The sequence below is a fragment of the Tinamus guttatus genome, unplaced genomic scaffold (assembly GCF_059628265.1).
Source record: "Tinamus guttatus ecotype Peru unplaced genomic scaffold, ASM5962826v1 Tinamus_guttatus_pri_ptg000004l, whole genome shotgun sequence".
NCBI lineage: Eukaryota > Metazoa > Chordata > Aves > Tinamiformes > Tinamidae > Tinamus > Tinamus guttatus.
The window spans coordinates 1,415,076-1,438,990 of NW_028288538.1; the positions used below are offsets into that span (position 1 = coordinate 1,415,076).

General features: G+C 43.9%; 1 protein-coding gene across 1 annotated transcript in view; it reads right to left on the reverse strand.

Moving 5' to 3' along the window:
- Positions 1–1,855: 1,855 nt before the first annotated feature.
- Positions 1,856–23,915, reverse strand: part of IQCH (IQ motif containing H) — a 61,663-nt gene continuing 39,603 nt past the window's right edge. The window contains exons 15-21 of the mRNA XM_088520802.1: positions 22,272–22,392; positions 20,442–20,728; positions 10,580–10,747; positions 7,435–7,560; positions 6,518–6,579; positions 3,342–3,450; positions 1,856–2,066 (exon numbers count right to left, since the gene is read on the reverse strand). Coding sequence (XP_088376928.1) covers positions 1,965–2,066; positions 3,342–3,450; positions 6,518–6,579; positions 7,435–7,560; positions 10,580–10,747; positions 20,442–20,728; positions 22,272–22,392 — 975 coding nt within the window. The 3' untranslated portion in view covers positions 1,856–1,964. The remainder of the gene's footprint in view (positions 2,067–3,341; positions 3,451–6,517; positions 6,580–7,434; positions 7,561–10,579; positions 10,748–20,441; positions 20,729–22,271; positions 22,393–23,915) is intronic.

Sequence of the window (23,915 nt, forward strand, 5' to 3'; positions counted from 1 at the left end):
TTTCCTCAAAATACATTTCACACTTTGCACATTCTGAGAAATCTCTCTCACCATGGGAACTTTCAGATCACTTGTTCTGTGCACAAACAGGTACAGTTTTCTTTTGTCGGAGCAGAACAAAGCCATAAGGAAGTGCAGGTTTCATTTACTCCTAGGACACTGCAGTCTATTAAGTGCCAGTGAACTAATGAGCCTCTCAGACCTTATGTTGTTCTGGCTTGGACTGAGGCTTAATTTTTCTTAACCCTTAAGGCACTAGTCAACTCCAAGGTCTCTCATGCCTGCTGCCCCTTCCACGATCCTGCTTTTATTGATCAAATTGGGGCATTATACAGTGTGGATGTGAAGCTACCTGAGAAATCTAGAGAGTTTTCTTGGCAATAAAATAGCAAAGTAAATTACAAACGTGTTGGTGAAAAAGTCAGAAAAACATCCTGGTCTGCAGGCCCTCAAAGCAGAATGAAAAACCTCATGTCCTGTCTGACCTGAACTGTGTCTGAAGAATTACTAAGAGTTGGGCTATGCTTTTTGGCATATTATTTCTTGCAAGTGTGATGCATGTTGTACCTACCGCAGCCATAAAAACATTGTTCCTTTCAGTTCTAATCATAGAGGAAAAAGATTTCTAGAAAGCAAGGTTATTGGCTAAATCTCACATTACAAAGTCTACATGGTCTCCAGTGTGTACAAAACCAAGACAATACTGAGATTACATGACAGAAAGGAACAAAAATTATAAACAAATCCTTAGATTTGTTTTTAAAGAATAGATTGACATTTATGTAAACATTCTCAGCTGTAATGAGCTATCTCTGCAACCAAAGTAAAAATATGTCTAACACAAAAGAGTATTTATGAAACTAATAGATGAAAGACTCGGCGAGGCATCAGAAAGGCAGGGCAGAGATCTGCAACATTCATGACTTGTTTTGAAAACTAATTTTGCTTGAGCTTTTGGGAAGGAAGCTTAAAGATACTGGCCATGCTCTGCACCGTTATGTACAGCCGATGGAGAAAGAAAAGCTCTTCTACGGTGCCGTTTAGATTGTGTTGTATTTTTGGAAGAGACAACAGATTTGATGGGTTAAGATAACAAATACGAGGTGTAGAAATATAACATATGTCAGTAAGACTTTACTGTAGCACCACAGAGTGTTATTCCTATAAAAGAAAGCTATATCTGAAATAGAGACTATATTTGATGGATGCATAGATCCCCTGAAGTGGTGGTATATTGGAACACAACATACAACAAATACGATTTTAATGCCCTTCTCAGCATCTCTTGGTGGAGCAAAGCTACGGGTGTTATTTTCAATAATGTGGACGTGAACATAAATAACTGCTGCCGCAGTCTATCGGCACCGAGAAACAACAAGCTAAGGTCAGCGCTTGTAGGGGCGCGTTAACGAACCCAGGGTGACGCAGGAGCCCAGGCACCGGGAGCAGGACGGTTCAGCCACGCGGAGCGGGGTCATTTCAAACAGTCCTCCCGGCTCCCAGACGGGGCCACGCCAAGAACCTGCTGCTGGAAGCTGAAGGCAAACAAATGTGGACTGTCTTTAAGGCACTGCTTTAACAGCAGGGATAATTAACCAGCAGGAAAATTAACTGGGATGGGGTGGTTTGTTCCTCACCCATCTTTAGGTAGCTCTGACGAGCTCAGTTTCATGTTATGGGTTTGTGGAGGAACCGCAGGTAAAATTAGGTGGTCTCTGCTTTGCAGGTCAAAGCAGATGGTCTCTTCTGTCTTAGAGGCCATATTTATTATGACCCTCTGCTTTTCACTAGATTCTTCTTGGGAACAAGGGTTGTTCTACTAAAAATTAAACTCAAATATCATTGATGTATCCTCTCTCGGTTCATATTAATTCACAGCACAAAGGAAAACCAAGCCTGTTCTTACAGATGAGAGTTTGTTTCCAGCAGCATAAAGAATATGGCACTTAAATGTTTTCTGTTAACTATTCTTTCAGAGCATCTGCTTCAGAAGGTTGCTCTTCTTCCAATTTCAGTTTGTTTTCTGCTGTAATCCCTAGAATTGCTTCAATATCTCGAATTGCCATCTGCAACAGATTCAAGGAATGCAGGTTATTTAATGGGCATTATAACGAAATCGAGCAGCCAGAACGCACAGCTGCCCGCTCCCTTCTCCCAGGGTAAACCAGGATTCAGCAGCCAGGATGCACCAGCTAAACCCACTAGTACTGCAGGACGGACGGGGCAATTACTGAGTACACACAAACCTCAGGTACCTAAAATATACAACCTGGTGCAGTTTGTATTGCTAATTAACTAGCAGGTGCTGTATTTCACGTATGTAATTGTTAACTCACTATGAAGAAGATATCTCGTACAGAGTTTTCTTCAGTGGTTGCTTTTCACTCTCTCAAATCAAATAATACAAAAAAATTGCATATCTATCCTATAATATCTTGAATTTTTGTTTTCTAAAACTGCCATTTCACACTCTGCTTAGCAGAGGAAATTACAGTCGTAGCTAACACTGAAAAGAACCAGATTTAAATTGTGTTATGTCACTGAAGATACAAATCTGCAGCAGTGTTTCCCTTCACTTGCAACAAAATACTGAGGGTCAAGATGGCAGAAACTTTTTCTAAGGGGCTAACAATATTGCAACCCCCTCCCTGGGGAAGTTGAGCCGTTCTCTGCGATCAAACAGAACCGTTACAGCGCGGGCCTGTTCCAGGGCCCGCGTTGGGCTCATCACTGCTTTACGAGCTCTTCTTTTTGCCAGTGTCGCAAAAGGGCTCGAGTAAAGGGACGTGTTCCGGGGGGACAGTCCCAGAGCGGCACCGCGGACGGGAGTGCGGGCAGATTCGAGAGCAAAAGGGAACAAAATCGACTCGTGAAACGGACAGCGGCTTGAGGAGGTGACACCAGCACCCCGAGTACTCAGCGGCTGCCTGCCTGAAAGAAATCAGGGGTGCTCACCTGCGGAGTTATTACAAAACAAGATGTGTGTTTCTAATTTAACATTTCCGTCTTGATCATGTCCCTTTACAAACAAAACAGGATAGAATTTTCTAAGGCAGCGCCAAGAGCTCCTTTGCTACTTGCAAGGGAAAATCAGAAGCTTTGGAGACTTCGTTTACAAGTAATTTCAAGCTGAAGTATATCTATTTTCAAAGAAAAAGTTTCAAACTATTAAATTTAACTAACGGGTTCACGGGAGACTTACTATATTGACCTAGACACTGTAAAATACATACTGCTAACAACAAAAAGGGATGGTTTAGCACTTGTTTATGATACAGCATGAGGTATTTTCAGCCCTTGTACAGAAATTAACCAGGATCGTTAGTTAATTAACACCTCACCTTAAAATTGGTCTCGCCTTGCATATTAGGTGCTGATATTTCTTGATGAATGATGAAGAGATTGCGAGCAAAGGTCATGAGGACCCCCTGGAGATCCTCTCCGATTGTTCTGTTAATGATATCCAAACAAATGAGTTTACCAACGATTCCCTTCACATGCTTAAAAACAATCGCCCTCTCATTTGTGCCTGTCTGCTGATGGAATTTAATGAGGATTTTCAATCTCACAAGGTGGCAATCTTCCGGGAGATATGAAAGATGAGGCTCCATTTTAAGTTGTCAACAGAAAGGATTTGTGTAATAAATAATTTTTATTAATCAACTTAGCCGAAGCAAGCAGTAGGCTCCAGGTTACCACTGAATCAGGACAGCGACATTAGAACACTTCAAACGTCTAAATTAGTTTAGAAAAACTGTTGCCTCTGCCTGCATGCCCTGAAAAAACAGATCCAATGCAGAGCAATTGCAGCAGCATCCGCGTTTCTTAGGTTGTTGTGGCTTCCTGAAAAGGATCAACTTGGCCTGTTGAGGCTTTAGTTCTCACTGGTGCAGACGGACAACACAGATTGTCTCAGGGAATCGAATACTGCACTGAGGAAGCACGGACCTCATTCACCGACTAGAACTGGCAACGAGTCCATCTGCAATGTAGTAAAACGCATGCTAATCCATAGAGATGTTTTAGCTGTTTCCGTGACTTTAGATGTTTTAGCTATTTCCGTGATTTTATAACCTCGATCAAATTGTTATATCCTTGAAAACGTTTTCAAATTGAAATAATGAAATTGCATAGAATGTGAGAGAGGACAAACCTGGGATCAGAATGTGTGAACGACAGATAATAATTTCTCTCTGGCAGGTATATTACAATGCTGCAGGACTGTATTATTATGCACCCGCCCGCTCCACAACCAGAGCTGGTGAGAGCAGGCGCAGCCCGGAGCCAGGGTGCTAGTTACGAGGGAGCAGCTCCTCACGTGCCCTTCCAAAAAGAAACGGGCAAGGTGGGATATCTCGGAAGACTCCCCGTCTCCAGGATCCTTGGCTGGCAGCTGGAGTGCACCCCAAGGCAGGGCTGGGGCGGTGCCGCAGATCCCCGGCGCTGGGCACGGATCCTCCTCTCCCCAGGCTCCCCGTCCATCCGCCCCTTCCCCGGGCACTTCTCGTGCTCCCTCCGCACCCTCTGCGAGCTGACTCTGCTCTGACCTTGCAGAAAACTAACCCGATAAAGGGAAACCTCCCTGCGGAGCTGTGGCGTGAGCAGGGTGTGAGCGGAGCGGAGCCTGCAGGAGGGACGGGCTGAGGAGGGAAGGGGCTCTGCTTCCAGCTCCGGTGCAAATGAAGGGGCTCTGCTTCCAGCCCCGGTGCAAATGCCAACGTTTAACTCTCCGTTAGGAAGCTCGGCTGCTCGTGGAACACTTCCAGAAACTTAAATCATTTCTAAAATGGCCACTCTAGGTATTTCCCTTCTTTTCAGTGATTTTATCCATGTGAGCTGCCTCCACTGTGACTGCAGGCGGGCGTATAGGGACAGCACAGGGACACGGGAGCTGCACAGCAACCCGGGGCACTGGGATAGCGCCCGGCACGGACGGGGCCCGGAGCTGCAGACGGCCTGCAGGGTCATTCAGCTCCTTCCCCGCGCTGGGGCAGGATCAATGCTACTTGCATCCGTCTTGACTGATGTTTAATCTGTTACTAAACACTGTCAATGACAACCTCACCAAACAATCTATTTAACGTGTCACTTTCTGTCAGAAAATTTTCCTATGTTAAGCCTGATTCTTTTCTTGGTGCAAGTGAAGTCCATTTCTTCTACCACCAAAACACGGAGAACATATTTTTCCTCTCCTTCCTGAAGGATCTTTTAACGTGTTTAAGACTCTTAGCAGATCTCCCCCTCTGTCTCCTTTTTCTCATTAAGTCTTTCTATGTAAGCCCCGTTTTCTAGATCTGTAAATATTCTTATTTCCTCCCTTGGACCTTCTCAATTGGTTTGTAGCTTTTCTGTGCCCCAAACAACAGTTCTTCAACCAAGGCCCCAGAGCAGAACGTAGGGATCCCTTCCAGAGCCTGGCGTGCTGCGTGTTTTCACCCACAGGACAGTCCTTACACTTTCCACAGGACCATGACCCTGCTGACGCCTGCTCAGCTCATGAAGCGCTGTGACTCACGGACACTTTTTCTGCAGTCTTGACCATTGTTTTTCATCTTCGCTCCTACTACCCAAGTGTCATTCCTCGCATCTTGTGGCAGTTGAGCATGACTGTGTTTTCCAGATTATTCCTCCTATTTGACAGGATCAATTTTCAATTCTATTCCTGCTCTCCAAAATACCTGCAGTCACACCCAGCAAACTAGCCAGCTGTTTCCTTGTGAAACAGCATCTCCAAGGGAACAGCTGCAGCCTGCGAGCGGACAATTTCAGACCCTCTCTCAATACACCCTCTTTTGGCAGCAAACTCTGTGAATTTTCTGAGGGGAGGTTTTCAGCCAGTGTTTAGTAGGTTTGTGCAGATTAGGCTTTCTCAGTCTTCTTAGGAGAGATTAATTTGTCTAAACTACCACTGAAGTATCAAATCTGCTGCTCCTTCTGACCTTGGTCACCTTGTGGAGAATAATATAAAGGGGTATTAAATGCTCCCTTTCGAGCACCATCTCTGCTTCTGATTTTCATACAATTGAGTAGCAGACAAACAATTCCCTTTCCTTAGTTTCCCTCTTACTAACAGGACAGCTGGAAATATTTGCAGCTGTTCCTCTGTATCGATCATTTTCTGTCTTGGCTCTTCTGATTTGGTGCTCTACTTAGCCCTTAATTTATCCCCCCAAGAAGCAGAGAAAAGCAGCCCACGCTAATCTTTGTGCTCGCTCAGCTAGATTGCTATTGACACTGAATCTCGCTCCTCTGCAGCTAATTGCAGGATGTCGTTAGTCCTCAGTGCAGACAGACTTTAATCTAAGTGGATTCCTGTACCTTTTTTGTTGTTTTTTTAACCAAAGTGCTCAAAAGCCTCCTGAAAGTTTTTCAAAAGACTAAATCTCAGGAGAGGTCCCCAGGGTCTTTGGGTCGCGGGTGGCTGGACCTGACCCCCTGTTTGCTCTCTGCAAGGCCCTGGTGGGACCCCGGTGCCGTCCCTGCCCGCCCAACCCCGCACCCCGCGGTGCAAACTCACATCATGCCCAGCTTGTGGCGCTTCTCATCTTCATACAGGATCAAAACTGTTCCCTGTTTCTCCTGTTAAATTGAAAAACAGAGTTATTTTATTTTTTTACTGATAATTGTAATAGTGAATACTAATACATTTTACAGGGACAGTAAGTACAGAATCATATATAAGTAAGGCTAGTTTTGAATTGTATGCAATAGATTATTGCTCACTGTAAGTAGATTATTGCTCTAATTAATTTATTGTAGAGAATACAATACATTGATTTTATGTAAATACATGCATGTCAGAGTCTATTCAGTACCAAATACCATGTTCCAGCATAGTAAGAGGTGGTCTCATATATATATATATATATATATATATATATATATTTAACAGTTCTGTTCATAAGCCTCAAACACTCCCTGTTTGAGCAAGAACTGCTTTCTCATTTCTTTGTTCCTCTTTCCGTTCCCCGACTCCAGGATCTCTCCAGGTGTATCCACACTGTGCCTAGAGAGACGGCTGCGCTGGCCACGTTATGGTCACGGACACCCCGTGCTGGCCTGGCTCTGAGCTCAAGCTCAGCCCCGGCTGGCACCCACAATCCTTTTTAATAATCCATAATAATCCATAATCCTATATTTATGGAATTAATTGAAGACCTCTATGCAATTTAGAGTTCGTGAATTAGCAAAATAAAATAAAACTATTTCTGATTTGCAGCACTTATTTTCCTTCCAAGTCCTCTTCAATACAGCTCCAGAGCAAACACCTTGCCGTGTTCTTCAGCCAATACAGCAGAACACTAAAACATTATACTATGCTAAACAGAACACTTAAACTTTACTCTGTGCTAAATGGTTTCACCACGTTAGAATTTACATACAGAAATTATGCGGAGTGAGTATCACATTTTCTAATCTTCCCCTTTTTTTTACCTGGAGGTCAAATCCAACACCATGAGCTTTGCACATCTGCAGGAGGACGTTGTAGTAGATCATGGAGAGGTTGGAGTGCCTCAGCTGGCTGCTCGCCACCGCGCAGCGCCTGCGTCCCGCAGAAAGCTGCACAGAACAGCACAGGAGGCTGCGTTTCCACACCACCTTACACCCATCATTTGCTATTTACACAAACAGCTTTTGTTTTTTTTTACTCTGTTTTCTATTTCGCCAAGCCTCCGGATGCATCTCCTGCATTAGTGTGCATAGTTTTCCAGGAGGACTTCAAGGACCCCCAGCCCAGCGATTCCAGGGAGTTTCTAATCCACGATTCTCGCAGTTTTGCTCCACCTGAAGCCTGATTGTGGTCCGAATCCCCAGGGGATCCCTGCTGCTCACCCTGGGAGAGCAGCCCCAAGGGTACAACCGCTCCCAGACCAGTCACACGTGACAAGGGCTGCACAATTAACGCCAAGGAAATATTAATTCTAACTTCTTCATTATTACAATGTCAGAATTGTCGAAAAGTAATTAACACTAACTGTCAAAAACCTTAAATATTGCTCTTAATTAACTTAAAGTGACTACGGGTTGTGTTTATAGGAGAGCAGGCAGCGGGGACGCGAGCGGCAGCGACACCGGCCACAGGAGCAAACGGGTCACATGGAGCAGCCCCGGGAAACCTGCCCTTGGGAGAGGGGCCTGGTGACACCTGGGACGAAGCCACCGCCACATCCGAGATTAAACTCTACCTGCCTGGGACAAAAACCAAACTGTTGAGCTGGGTAGGGCTGAAAAGAGCCGCTCTCCTCCAGCAAGGCTTTCCTGGGATACTGCGTGAGCCCGGGCTGTTTGTTCAGGAATGGGGATAGTGCACGTTGAAGCATGTAATTTACAGTATTTTTTTTTTCTAAAATAATATTTGTTTTGACATTGACTCATTTAAGTTGACATAGCTGAAATCCTTATATAATACATCTCTGCCTGAAAATTAATCATGTTTATAATATTCTGAGAATTAATAACACCCATTGCTCAAGTCATTAACTTAAAAAAGGAGCTTCCAAAATCTGTTCTCTGCAGTAGGGGACCACAAATAAATGAATGCTTGATAAAATAATCCAAGTAGCAGTTTAACAAGCGTAAACTTGAATGTGGCTGCAATAACACAGAACTATTGTTTAAGGGTTGGCATCAGGTTGATGAGGTGCTTATTTCAGCTACAAAGCATGCATACACATGCATAATGAACTGCACGATGAATTATTAATGTGCTGCTTATTTAGCCTCATCTGTCTAGAAGATAATGTATCCTAACTATAATGAGTGATTGGTTTTGTACATAATTACAGTAGCAGCACTATCTAGGAAATTTGTTCTTTCAAAGAAGGATTTCTAAAAATAAAATCATCTTACAAACTCAGTTGCTGCTGCATTTTATCAAAATCAAGCCTACTAGGACTGAGAATATATAATAAATTAAAAGGGACAGAATCATTATTAACATCATAATTTTACACAAAGTGTTTTACTTAATCATTCATTACAGATCATGTGCTGTAAAAACATTTGTCTCTCATTTTGTTTGTTTTTTTTCAGGGATATTTTCAGCAAGAATACTTTTTGTAGTTAACTCTTAAGGAGATATGAGCCTCAGAAATACCCAAAGAAGAAAAATAGAGTGACAATTTGTGTTAATTCTGACAGAATTTTAATTAAAAAAAGTTGCTACTTGATTACTTTTCATTTCTAAAACTTGTACTACTGGGACCAATCATATCTAATTTACTTCTCTCCAACCAAAAGTGGTTGCTTGACAAGAACAATAGATCAGGAGCTCATTAACCTCTAAATTACAGCGCTCTGACATTTTTGGAATGGTCTAACATTCCTCCTCTGCTTAGGAACAAAAGGGGGTTGTGAATCTGCTGTCAAAATGTGTAAAATAGCATCTGTATTTTATATATATATTTGTATATGCACATTATATATGTATTTTTTTTCATGTTCTCTGACTTTTCTAGAGGACTGCAGACTTTCCTCCTTTTTAGAGGAAAATCTCAAGATGGATAAGCCCTACTAAGTCATGCATTAAGATTGATCTAGTATAATAAATCAGCATAATAAGCAATAATCACTACAAGCTCACCATGCTTCTGGGATGGGGCTTTTACAGAGAGATTCCAAAACAATATACAAATAGCATCTTACTTAAATCACAGCAGCCCGTGCGGCACTATCACAAACCCCACTTTAGAGTTCCCAGGGGGAGAACAAATGGGTGTCCTACAACAGCCACAGAGCTCCCAAATTCACCAGGAGGCACCACAAGGCAGATAAATCCAAGGTGGCAACAGAAAATAATGAGATGGGGAAGGGTCGGGGCTGGTTTGAGCTCGTCTCCTCTCCAGGGCTTTGCTACCCGGCTCTGCACTGCATTCCTGCTGGAATCCCAACTCTGGAGCCGAGACAGCAAGAGGGAGCCTGACTTTATGTCCCCGTTAGCAAACTCACTGGCTGGGGAGCCTGGAGCCCTCCTTGCTCAGATGCCTGTGTCCATGGCCAGTACCGAGGAACTGGGCACCTCCGGGCTGCACAGAGCTGACTCTTCTGAGGAGGAAGATTTGGGTTTAACTCAATGAGACCTGTCACATACAGAGGTGTGCAGATCCTTTGGTGGAAATATCCCTGACTTTCTCCCTCTCAGTTTCGTGCATGAAATTATAGAGCTGGGTAGAACTTCAGTGTCCTGATTTCCAAGCCCAGAGCAGGGCTCGGGAGCTGGAGGCTCCGGTTTTGCTCGACGCCTTTTGGGTGCTCCTGTTGTCAGGGCAGTGCTCTGGCCTCCTGCCGTGGTCTTGCAGCACAGAAATCACCACGTCTCTTACAACAGGAAAGCTACTCAGAATGCTTATACATTATTTGCTACCATAAATCAATATTATTGAATAGAGAGGCTAAATAATCAGGTATCCACAAACACCTAAAATATTTAATTTCTAAGGTGATGGTGTCTCATTTAGTTTAACACGCTCCTAAAATCTAATAGTAGCAGCTCTGGTATGCAGGCCAAGACCAGTGATTAGATTTTAACTTTTGGATAATCTGCATTAATAATTTCATTTGTAAACAAATCGTTGCTTACAGTCTGCGTCTCTCCATGCTTAATACGACGGCTTTTTGTTTTCTGTGAACCAAGTGACACTTGAAAGAGGCCAGAGCGACAATCCAGGTTTCCATCTGTCACATACAACATGAGCTGCGTCAAGGCCAGCTGGTCACTATAGCAAAGGTCAAGGTCTGTTGCCCACACCTATTCAAAACACAAACAGGAACATTAAAAAAAAAAGAAAAAAAGAGAATGGTGAAATTAAAAGATCATTAAAGGACCATTTCATATATGTTGGTATATATGATTATGATTTTCTTGTACTGGAAGACCACCGGCAATGATAAACAATTTCTAGATTGTGACAATCAAAACTTAGGTAACGTTCCAAGATAATCTACCAAAGAAAACAAAGGCTAAGGAAAAAACAGTTACCTTTACTACACAGATTTTAGTAAGAATTAAAGAAAGTGGATAGATGAGATTGAAAAGCATAAAGCCCGGGTCACACTAGCTATATAAATACTAAATACCACCCCTGGATTTTCCAGCTGGAGAATAGTTAAATAAAGTCAACTTGAGTTACAAATCCATGGAAAAAGGAAGGTCCAGAAGGCAAATCTAAACCATGAGCGCTCAGTTGTGGAATCTCCATTTTGAAATGGTCGTGCCGGTGCTCCATGGTCGGCGCCGCGCTCCGCTCCCGCCACGCTGCGGCCCTGGGCGGCTCCTTCAGCTTTGGATGCGGGCAGTTCCCGGAGGGGCCGGGATTGCGGGATTGCGGCTGCTGGCAGAACGTGCCCCGTTCCTGCGCACGGAGCCGTCGCGCACGGAGCTGCTCGCGAGCACCAGGGCGCTGCAGGGGCCCGCGGGCCGTTCAGCCACATGGGGAAACCGCTTTTTATGCAGGGGCACGGGGTTATTTTACAGCTGGGCAACTCAGGCATGGGGTAGGGTCCTCCCACGTGCAAATGCTGTGTAGAGGCTGCATTTGAGCTAGATACTGTTGCCCGTCTACGTTACTTGCCCCTGGGAGCATCCTGCAGGCCGGCACGGAGCGACACAGCGAACCCTGGCTGGGGAAGAAGCAGCATTTGCTAATGCAAACCCAACAGCTCAGCCCCAGCACCGGGCTGCCCACTTCTCCCATCCCATCCGCACACATCCAGGGTGCAGCGGGAGGAGGTTCCATGGGTTGTCGCTGCCCCCTGAGCGCTATTTTACCCGTGAGTTTTTCCAATTTAAAAAATGCTTGTGTCGCTGGGAAACGTTAGCGCACAAACTATCTGCCCTACAGTGGACCCCTTTAAAACAAATCCAGCAGTGAATGACTTGAATAAGCCTTTGAATAGTAAATGGAGTCATTATAAGGATATTAAGAGGTCAGGCAGTCAAGGCCTCTCGGTAAACTGGAGTTAATTTCTGCATCATATTCACGTAGTAATGCCCTTTTTATAATGGGGAATAAATCACATCAGTAACAGTTGTTAATAACTAACTGCCAAGTATCTGTTGCTGTATTAAATATCCTATTTGTCAACTTAAACATTTCCTGCCGCACGGTATAAAATGCAAATCTGATGCTAATGGCTGCCTTTCCTTAGGAATAGGGGAACTTTCTCCAATTACAGTGCTTAATTTTCTTCAATAATTTATCCAACAGCATCACTTCTGCAAGACAGGAAGGAACTTCCACATGCACTTGTGCTTTTTCAGTCTGCACTAACCTTTCCAATGAGCTTCCCAGTAATGATAAACAATATATGCTGTAAAAGCATTACATTTGTTTCTGTAAATATTACTAAAACAGCAACACCCAGCGTGCCTGGAATCTTGAGCTGGACCCTGGAATCTCAGTTAGGGCTTTGCCCCCCACATAGACGAGCAGGTTACGTGACTGCTGAAAACTGAAGTTCACTGGGAAGATCCGACGCGTTGGATACCCAGGGACTGCTCGGGAGCTCAGACAACACGAAGGGGCAGCTCTCAGCCCGGACTCTGATGCTGCATCTGCTTTGCACTAACCCAAGTCCATCCTGGCCTTTCTGCGGGTTTTGCTGATGGGTGAACACAGGTAGAACCGTAAAGGGCCAGGTGGAAAAGGGCAGAGGGGCTCAGCAAAGGCATCGCTGTGACCCCAGAGCATCTAGGCTGCGCGTGAGCACGAGGCCCCTGTCCTGGCAGTGTGTGAGGAAGGAGCTGGACATTTAGCAGCAAAGCATGAAAAATGCAGCCTGGCAAAGCCAAAGAGCCATGAGCACAAGTCAAATTTCTTACACTGTGGCAGAGACTGAGAGGAGAGGTACAGAACATGGGACAAGTTATTCAACAAACCCTACTTTGTTGGGGACTACAACTGAACTACACACAAGGGCCCTTGTATTTACATTTCAGATGTGGGGACGAGAGCCACCAGGTACCCAGCACATTTTTAGGTATTTATTTTGATTCAGGGCTGGCTCCGCAGCAGGGAGCGCAGGGGAGGAAGGCGAGTGTGGCTGCAGGCCACCTCTCCACCTCCGTTAATGCGCGGCCTGAGGCTGAGCCACCCTGACCGCGAGGGGAGCAGCCAAATGGTCATTACCGCGTGCCAGCTGGGATCACCCCGAGGACTGTTCTGCTGGCGCGGCATCGGGACGGGATGTGACTCCGGAGCCACGTCCCTTTCCGCCCTCCTTCCAACCCAGAACATCCCCAACGTGGGGGAAAGGAGGAGGAGGTGGCCTCAAAGGGCAGCTCTGCATGGGCAGGGGATTCCCTTTTGCCCTGGGAATCCAGCACTGCTCTTGTAGAGAGCCAGGGGAGATGCAAGGCAGCCCGCGGGGCCAGCTTCATTTTCACGGGATTGAGAATACATTTGCCCCCTTTTTTACCAGTTCAAATTCAGGCCAGACCATTAGTAACTATCAGACTTCTTCAACAGACTTGGAAGTGCCACAGCAGTTCCTAAAGGCTCCAGGTGCCCTTTCAAAACCACAGCAGTTATGAAGAGGTGGCGTTTCTGGACGTCTCAAAGCAGGGCTGACAGCTGAGCGTGCCCAGGCCCCGCTGCCGGAGCGCTGGGAAGACCACGGCTGCTCCCGGGGTTCTGGAAGCAGGCAGGGGACATCTGTTTGCTACCTCTATCAGTCTGGCACCTTTCACCAATAATATATCAATATATATTCCCAAATGGAAAGGGGGAGCTCATTAAATTAGACTAAGCACATGTTGACCATATTGAAGTTAGCAGGTGTCCCTTGAGTGTAATGACCTAAAATTAATTGTAATAAACAACGAAAAAGCACCAGAATCCTTCGTATATGTGTCTGAAGAATTCTAATGAGGTGAACTCCAGCGCTGATAACTCCTCATTTTCTGTGAGGAAGCCACCAAGTTCATGCCAAGAACACAGGGTTTTCTACTGGTTTGAGAGTGCTCCTGTGCACGCAGAGCTAAACGAGTATGCAGAGCTAAACGAGTATGGCTAGGTATGGGAGAGGAACACGCACTGAGACACACATCTAAGAACAGAGCAAGAGTGTGGAGCAGGGCGCATCTGCACCCTGTGTTTTCAGGGTGGATCTACCCATCTCATGTCTCTAACCAACGCTGGGATGTGGTTTAGATCCACCTATTGCTGTCTCTTCCACTCCCTGCTGTGTGTGACGTGTCACTGAGCTCTGCTGCTCCTTCCAGTTCTGCAGGCAAATGCACCCCAAGGGCAGGGGCCACTTGGTGACTGCGTGGGCAGTGGGACAGTGTCAGTGAAACCAGCAGTGGCCTGATGAAAACTCTGCAAGCTGGTGGGCTTGTGAGGGTGAAGGAGACCTGCACGGAGCTGGTTCTCCCCTGGGTTCATTGGTTACCTCCACATTTTGAAGCATTAGATTGAATGTAGAATCACAGAATCATTGGAAAAGACCTTCCAGGTCATTGAGTCTAGGCATAATATGGCAAATAAAAGGGCACTCATCCTTCTTGCCATCATCGCATGCAACTAGGAGAAAGAGGCAGCGCAGGTTCCCCCTGTTAGTGCCTGGAAAGCAGGGAAATGCAGAAACAGTTGAAAGGAATACAAGAAAGGTCAAGGAGGGGGAAGTAAGACCAGAACTGCATGAGCTCTAAGGAAAAATACACAGCATCAGCCTGAAAAAATAGTGAAGAATAAATCTGGAGAAGTTTTCAGCAGTGCCTAGCGCAGAAGGCCAATCTACTGCAGTGGGTTAGAGGCTGTTGAGGTCGCCGCAGCACGCAGAGCTGTAGCTGTTCCTCCACTACAACACACGGAAACATTCCTCAGGTCCAGTGCAATCATGTTGAGTTACCTGACCAGGCCCAGGCCTGGGAGCTGAGACGTCCTCCTGCAGCATGCGAGGCCCATGGACCCGCCTGCGCTCCCTGCGCTGCTAAAGCGGCACCAGAACCTGCTCGTTAGCTTTGAAGTAACAGCAAAGGGGCGTCAAAGCTGCTAAATGCCTTGAAAACCTCAGCCGTGCGTGTGGGGGTGGTTTCTTGCATGAATATATTTCCATAGTTTACAAAGCAAAGTGTGCGGAGGTCGGGCGGTTGGTTAATAACCAGCTGAGTTGGTGTCTCCTGCAGTAGAGCAGGGGCTCGTGGAAGAAGGTCTGTGCAAAGGTCACCTTTAAATAAAGACAAAAGACCGAGACAGTCACACGAATTAACCAACACGGGCAAGTCCAGCCTCAGTTTCTTAGGATATACAATAAGGGCCCCTATGCGCTTAACGTCACGTCCCAACTGAATTGCATGGCAAATTAATGGGACACGAGCACATTTAACTTGGGATTTCAGGACTCTCACAATCTAAATATCACCAGAAATATTCTCCCCCATAAATCGAATTTCCACACATAGAAGCGGAGCATTTGTGTTCAGCAATGAAACGGGAGCAGAGCTCATTTGAAGTCTAGAACCAACACCGGATTTTCCAGACAAGGGAAAGTTCAAAGATAATCGGATATGGATTTTTAGACCACCTTATGGTTACAAACGAAGAGCCAGTTTTGAGTATTGGGCTGTCGTGACGAGTTCAGGCATTCGCAACTTCACGCACTTTAGATTAAGCTAAGAAAAGCACAGATTGGGATTTTCAGAATCCCTGCACTGGACAACAGCAGTCAGAAATACATCCCAGCAGACTTCCTGCCTCTTTGCCCAAGGAAATACAAAGGAGCCTGGAATTCTGACCCAGGCTGCCAAAGGCTGCCGGGAGAGTCTCCTCGGGCACCGCAGCTTAAGGGCCTGCGCCTCATGATAAGGACATCCCAAGTGAATAAAGCCACAATTATAGTGTAATTCTTTACAGCTACCATAAACATGCTTCGGCTTTAAAGCATAAACTTGAGAAGAGAAGGAAACATAAATTCTTAAACAGTTACTAAATTATAGCTTTTCTTGCTGCCGTTTAATTGTTTTATCTGCATCTAGTATTGATGTCTACATTATTGTAAAGAGCACACCTGCTATTTTTAAAGAAGCAGTTGAATGGCACTGTAAAAACGTCAATTAGTAAAATATTAATGCAACCCGGGTTTGGGAAGGGAGCTTCTTTTATTACTTTTCAAATTCGCAGAGGAATTGATCATTCCAGCATGGAGAGGCTCTTGCCCGGCTGCCACCTAGTGGCTCTGCACGAAAAAACCTCCTGATTTTCCTGAATTTCCTGATTCCTGCCCTGCAAAGGTGGAGTTTTTTCATACAATTTTGATAGGGCCACTTCTGCTTTGTCCTCCCTGTAATTCTTTTTTATTCTGCAAGGTATGTAAAGAGGTATTCAACTTTATCTAGGCTTTTCTCCCTGTTGCTGTGAAAGGTGAGGGGACGTGTAATCTATCAGGCCAATGAAAAAGGTGACTTAGGGCCCCGCTTCTCCAAATTATCTATCCACAAATCTATGGAAGTAAATAAGTTTATACATTCAAAGAGTCCTACTCAATTAAATGGCCTTATTTAAGTGCAACTACTTGACAAGCTGGGATCTGAGAAGCATCCAGTCAATAGGGTGCAAGGCTCTAGTCAGAAGGGTCAAGGCCTTGCTCGTAAAGACCAGGCTTGGAAAACCGAGTGGAAATCAGGAGTGATCTAAGTTGTGCACTTAATTTTTCCACTCCTCTTTTTTTTATTATTATTATTTTTAATAATATTGGAAATGGCAGGGCTCCATCTGCCTTTTCTGAGGCAGGAAATCGCAGAGCTTGGGCACTATTACACTGAGAGGAGCAGCAGAGCACGAGAGCTGGGAGAAAATACTTCATAGCAGTAACAACCTTATACATATAAGCAGTACATCCTTGTTAATATCAATTTTAATTTGATGTTTAAAGATTTTTAAAGATTTTCTGGGTAAAAAGCCCCATGCATATCTGCCCTCTGCTCCTCTTTGAATGAATACTCAGGGTAAGCACCTGTGATGACACATATTGCAGCACAGAACTGTTCAGTCTGCAAAAGCGGATTATTTCACTTATTTGACCCCTCACATTTTTTAAAAAGGTTGTATTTATGTAGCATGTAACTGCATGAAGGTTTCATGGTTTCTGAAGTATTTAAATACTCTTTCGCTGCACTGGTAACAGATGTTCAATGATATATTTAATTTTAGCTTTACTGAAAATATGGTATTTTTAGTTGATATTTTCTGCAAAATACAGCTTTGAAAGGATGCCTAAGTATACTCTACTTCCAGGAAACTTATCTCAGCCTTTCAGCTACTGCATTAAAATGGGCACTTCTGAAATCAGTGAGTGAATGTTTGGAGAACCTAATAGCATTTCTTGTTTGCCAAAAAATAGGCTTTCAGAAGCACAATCTTTTGTATAATCTCTCTCGCAAGACAGATGGCATCATTAATTGGCTCAATATCTAGTTAAATTCAAAAGAAAAAAAAAACACAGGGTTTAAATACTGTTAAAATTGTGGTACGCTAAAAAATGCAGGAAATATTAAGGTAGAATCAACTGAAAACAAGGAAATAAAACCAAGAGAGAATGGACAGAAGCAGTAAGAAACCACATGGCACCTTGACTGATTTACTATGTCCTTGTTTATGCCAGGAAATGTCCCAACCTTAATAACCAAGGAAGCATTTCTGTGTTTGAGTGAACTCCCAGCTCCACTGAACAACGGGCAAAATTCCCACTGACTTCTGGAGCTGAGGAGAATGTCAAATCTTAATCTTTTAAAGCAACTTTACATGGAAGTTATCCAGTACGGCTTATCCTCAGTTCTAACTGCAACTCCTGTGTAAACACATCGAGGGAGGGAGATGCAATTGCAATCCACGTTTTGGTGTTAATGAGTTCTCATTCTCCGGTTCGCCACGGTCACCGTAGCCTATCAGTCACCAAAAGCTTGGTTTAAGCTTTCCCTGTGCTTAAAATGGAATATAATTATCATAGCACTGCCAAAGAGCCTGGCTTTGCCAATAGATACCATATGCCAACTCCAAACACAAGCCCTGTACTCAAAGCCTTTTCTCACACCGTTCAAGCTGTGACTTTCAGAGATGCCTACGAGAAAGAGCCCTGGAAATGGCTTTGCGTGCGTAGATCCATACCAGCCCGGAAAACTCCAGCCATGCTGCTGAGCTTAGCTGAGCAAACAGATCTATTTCCATTTACAGCTGCACTTCTTAAACCCTGAGGGTTCTAACTGAAGAGTGTGGAAGACAACAGACTCACTCAGACACCCAAGTGACTGCAGAGTCAATGTCCGAAGAGCCAGAAGACAGAGGCACGCTGGAAAGTCAAGAACAACTGAAACTTGGTGCTGAGATTTTGAATTATCTGCATGCAAATGCTAATTCTGAATGCACGTGGTTGCACTCAGTAAGCTCACAAACAGCAGCCATCACCAACAGTAAGGATTTTACTTTGTTCAAAAATTATTTTATTTTCTTTAGTCTACAAACACAACGTCACTGTCCGAACACTGGAAGCTGAAATGAGATTTCCTTTCTCAGTCTGGCCTTACGCTTTAGGTTTGCATAACTATCATAATATTCAACCCCATTGGCCAATACCAACAAAATTTGGCAAGAAGGTAAAATGACAAACATATTAAATGCACACAAGATTCCTAAAATAAGGCAGTTGGAAAGAGGAAAGGGAGTCACCAGTGACTCTATGATGGAAGAGGCTGCAGGATGAGTTCAGCTGCAGAACACAGAGTAACTTAACTTCAAGACAAATCTATAGGAAACCTGGTTTAACCGATCGTACAGCTCATGAAAATGTTTTTTACACATAATATAGTATTCAGGGATACTCTGCATTTGCTTTCTGCTGCGTCTGACTCATGGAAAAATTTAGCAGATCACATTGTAACAAGGATATCTGATGTTATAAAACAAGTGCCATATTACTCAAGAAGAGAGGAATGCAAGATGAATATTTTGTTATAAGCTGCGATCCAGACTGATCATTAACATTCATGCCAGGAAGTAAAGGACAAAAACGTGGAGTAAGATTTAGCTGGAAAGCATGTTGCAGATTGCTAATGGAATGAGACCCATCTATTGTGACGCCTACGAGAGACACTAATGAACGGAATGAAATGAATGCTAGGATTTATTTTGGGCACATACACAGCAACTTTACCGCCTATTAATACAACTTCACCTCCAAGATAGACTTTAATGAGGGAATGAGGGTAACCCACCTGCAACTACAGCTCTCATTACACTGCTTCTTTCGATCCATCCTCTTCCCTGCTCGTTCTTTGGCACTGACAGGAGCGTGCATTACAGATCTGAAAACTCAGCTACTGGTGAGAAGGAGCAGTGGCCACAGCCCCTCTGCTTTCTTGCCATCGCTCACAGGCAGCAGCAGATCCTCAGTTGATGCCCTGCTGCTGTCCTGATTTATCACACCACCTCCGTTGTCAGAAGTCCTGATACAGCTGACTATGAGGTTTTGTTGATAGACTTGTAGGCAGGGAGGTCCAGGGTCACTTGAGTGGTTCTGATTTTACCTTTCAAAAAGGTCCCATTACTCATCTCTGCAAAAGCCTCTCCTGGGCAGGATGCCTGGGAAAGTGTTTATTTGGCTCCTGCTGTCCTGCTTAGTTATTCCTGCCTGATGGAGGTCACAGGGTGCTCCAGCACCCCAGACACTACATGGGCTTCCTAGTGGCATGTGCCCTTGCAGGTAATGCAAAGCCTTAACCTTGGAGAATCATAAATTAAAATGCTGTATCGTGCATTTTTGGATGCAGAGAGCTGCGGAGCTTCCCGAGATCCAACGGATGCCCAGGCAGCCCGGCTGGAGGGCTCACAGGAACAAGCTGCCACGGAGGGAATCCCACAGGAACACTTGTGTGAGAGGCAGTTTAAGCTGCACATGTTGGAGGAGCACATTTTAACTATCCATATCCTCTGTTCCTGGGCTTCAATCTCACACAATACCTGCATTCTTAGTGAGAAACTAGTTTCTAAAAATAGTACTATAATCCATACAATTATTTCTTGCAGAGCAAAATACAAGAGAGTCATAACTGTCAACATTTTGAAACTAAAATCCTCTCTGTGGTCTTAGCCATGAAACTATCCTCTGTAATTACCACATTATTGCAGAGTGCACTTATTTTAGGCAAAGGAAAGTCATTTGAAAATGAAAATATTTTTTTTCTTTTACTCAGCTTTGAAAGAAACCCTACAGGCACTGCTGAGTTCCTACTCTTCAGGCCAATGAGAAAGATTCCTCAGGTCTAAGTTTTATGATGCTGTTATAATAACAGTATGCCTACCACATGGACATCCCCACATGCTGCACTGCTTAGAAGTTTGTTCAGAAGGGCAAAATTTTTTCCCCATTATCTGTTGGTGTCACAGAAGAGCACAGAGGGTTCTTGATCTTAGGGGGACAATATGAAGTGACATACCTACCCCACTCACCTGCTGCTCCAGTGTTTGTGGATGGATGAAAGTCACAAAGTCAACCGAAAAGTAACCGAGCACCCCTTTGGATTTACAAGTCTCTCCAATTTTCAAGCACAGCGAACTAAGAACTGCTGGATCCACAGAACATTGTGGAATGGTAGTGCCAGATGAGCGCAGAGGACCATCAGCATGGAGCTGGTCTCCAGATGACACTATTTTTATGTTGCCTGTTGGCTCTATCAGCATATCCACTGTAAGGTTGGTGACATTTTCAGAGAGCGGGAAGGCTTCTATCACACCACCTAGTAAGAAATGAAGGAGTGGTTAAGTTAGCAATAAAATGCACCTGTGAAGCTCTTCAAAGTGAACCTCTCAGCTCCTCCTGTGCTCAGCCACTGCAGACACTGCTATGGAGATGCAGCAAGCAAATAAATGTAATGTGAGCAGCAAAGCTAGACCCTGTGAATCTCTTGGAAGAGGAAGGTGGTATCTCCACCACTGCAGCACTGCACAGTTCAGCTGGCGGCTTCTGAAAGCTGTTCTAAACTGGAGCTATTTCACATCCCTGTGAGGAAAATGGTATGCACATGGGAAGGTCAGAAAAGCTGACAACTGTTAGCATAGTTGCCCATAGGAAATCACAGAGAGGAGACTATTTGGCATTCTGGGACTGTCTTTCCACTGCATATAATGTTGTAATGCATTTAGTTAGGATGAGCTAGAAGATAATGAAAATTGGTATGATATATGTTAACTGGCATTGTTTTTTCCAAAAACACTTTCAATTTTTTGAATTGCCTTTGTCAGTTCAACAGATAGAAATCTATGAAATGCCTATATCTATTTTACATAATATGAAAGAATACAACTGCCAGGCAGATTACCAGAGAAATGTACTACCCAAGCACAAATACCGCATCTTTTTGGCCTAAAACTTGGCATCCTAATATAGGATTCTAACATTTCTATGCAAAGCCACTCACAGATACACTGATATGTAGCAATTAGACAACACTTATCTGTGCTGCCTTGTACGGCCAAACACGGACACGCTTCCGAGCAGAGCCGGTTGGACAGGGGCCAGCCCTGATCCAAAGGTGCCCTGAGTTACTGCTGGAAGCCCCGGTGAGGGCTCAGCACCGCGCGAGCAAAACCACCGAACTTGCAGGTTGCAACTTGCTCATATTCCTTTAGCTTGGAGGGCAAGAAACAGCCCCGCAATGGCCTAACTACAAGTTATATATATATATATATAATACCGTGCCCGGATTCTGTGCAGTACAATAAGGCATGGCTTTGCTGACCCAGGCTTGCCACACCACCTACCTGGGAGGCAAAACCCAAGCAGAAAGCTCAGCTTTCACCCAAGCTCGTTTGCTCAAGGGTTATGAGCACAGCTGACTCTATACAATGCACATATATAGCATGAAAAGTGCAGGGCTCACTACCACAGGAGGCAAACCAAGGTCTCATGGATGTTTCCTCACCAATCCTTAACAAAAATGGAAATATGTGCAAGCTCTATTAGCACCTTCCCTAATGAAGTCCTTCCTCAAATGTGACAACCTCCCACATAGCACCCTGCCACTAAGGAGTTAATGTTTATTGACTGACAATCATGTGGGAAAGGTAATCCAGGATTAATATGGGTTAAATGCTTGGGTAGGACACATGAATGATAGAAGAGTTGCCTATAATTCATTCTTAAATGAACATTTGAAGCATAAGGGGAGAAATAAAAGGAGATAAATATTTAAATGGGCCCAAGATTAACAAGAATATGGTATACAATATGGTATAATTACTCCTTTTAACATTTAACAGCGACTTTGCAGTCTTATTTACCTTGACTAAGAAATGTTTGGAGGAATTTTTCCCATGTAGGGAATCGTTTCTCATTGACTGGCTGTACGTGCTGTGCTAAAAGGCCCGGCAGCTCCTGGGAGATCTTCACCAAAGCTGGCTCCTGCAGAAACAAATTAAATAGAACCACAAGCAATTTTACTACAGAAATGAAAACTGCTTGTGGGGTGATTAAAAACCAGGCCTCCAACAGGCAAAAAAAAAAAAAAAAAAAAAAAAAAAAAGGAAAAAGGGAAAAAAAAAAGAGAGAATGTGGTTACTGTTTACCCACAGTCAGGAAGCCTTTTTTAAATTTTTCTACTTACTACTCTTCCTTCCTATTGAAAACTGTCTTTCTCTGAAAGATGATTTCCCACCTTTCAATACAGCATCTACTTTATCATAATTGATAACAGTAATTTGATGTGACAACTGAAAATGCTAAGCACTTGGCAGCTGCTCAGTGATCAATATCAGCAGTCAATAACTTGTTTTTATTTTGAAACTGAGCTTATTGGAGTAGGCATATATGCCAGAAACAGTTTTACTGACTCTCTTTATGTATAAGCTATTATATAAACCCAATCAAAATTCACCCTGTAGTTACAACAAATTTCAGGCCAGAAACTACCAAGGGGGCTTATCACATAGGGAATACCCTTATTACACTCCCCTGTCTTTATAATAAATTCCTACATGAATTTGCGTTGCTAATCTTTGGTAGAATTTGATTTATTGTATTACAGGATACGAACTAGCTTATCCCCGGTTTTAAATTCTTTACTATATTATCACACACACAAAACCACCCCATTAAATACAGCAACTAACTGCATTGCTTTTACTGTTGAAAACAGTCCCAGAAGCACAGGAGCATATAAAGTGCAAGGACCCTGACTCGATTGCTTCAGGCTCCTTTTCTTGCTGCTTCATAAGCATTCCCTGCCTTCCCCTGGGTCTCTTTGCTGCTGCTGTAGATCCTCCCTCTCCAGCTTCCCGTGCTTCGGAAGATGACCGGCCATCCTGGGATCCTGGCAATATCCTAAGCCACAATGGCATTATCTTTAGCTCTGGAGGAACAGGATAAAACCTTTTGGCTAACATCTATGAATAGAAAAGCAAACAGTTTTTTCCAGGGCGGTGAATTTGGAGAGGTTTTCTCATGATGTGATATACCCAAAAATATGAATTCAAAATCAACTTATTCTGTGATTTACCTACCAAAACGAGGAGAAGGAGGCAGAAGAATGATTAGGGAATCCAAGTGGCATATAGATGTATCTTATTCCTGGATGCTGCTTCCCAGGAAATTTTGGGAAGATGACTAGGTTCATGCCTCAAGCTATGAAGCCATGGAAGGGAGACAAGCACAGTGCACTACTACACATGGAATTGAGAGTAAACAGCATTAAAATATTGAGGCATTTAGATATGATGGTGATCCAAGTCATGTGGGTCCCAACATACCCTAAGAGTGTATTAACTTTAAATATTTATTTTTTATATATATATTTTTAATATTCTGAAAATCTATTTGTAGTCAGTATATCAATATACTAAGCAGCAGAGCCTTTTAGCAAAAAGAAAGGACCACATCAAAAGTGAGATCCAAGTTCAGAACCTCTCCAGATTCAAGTCTTACACTGC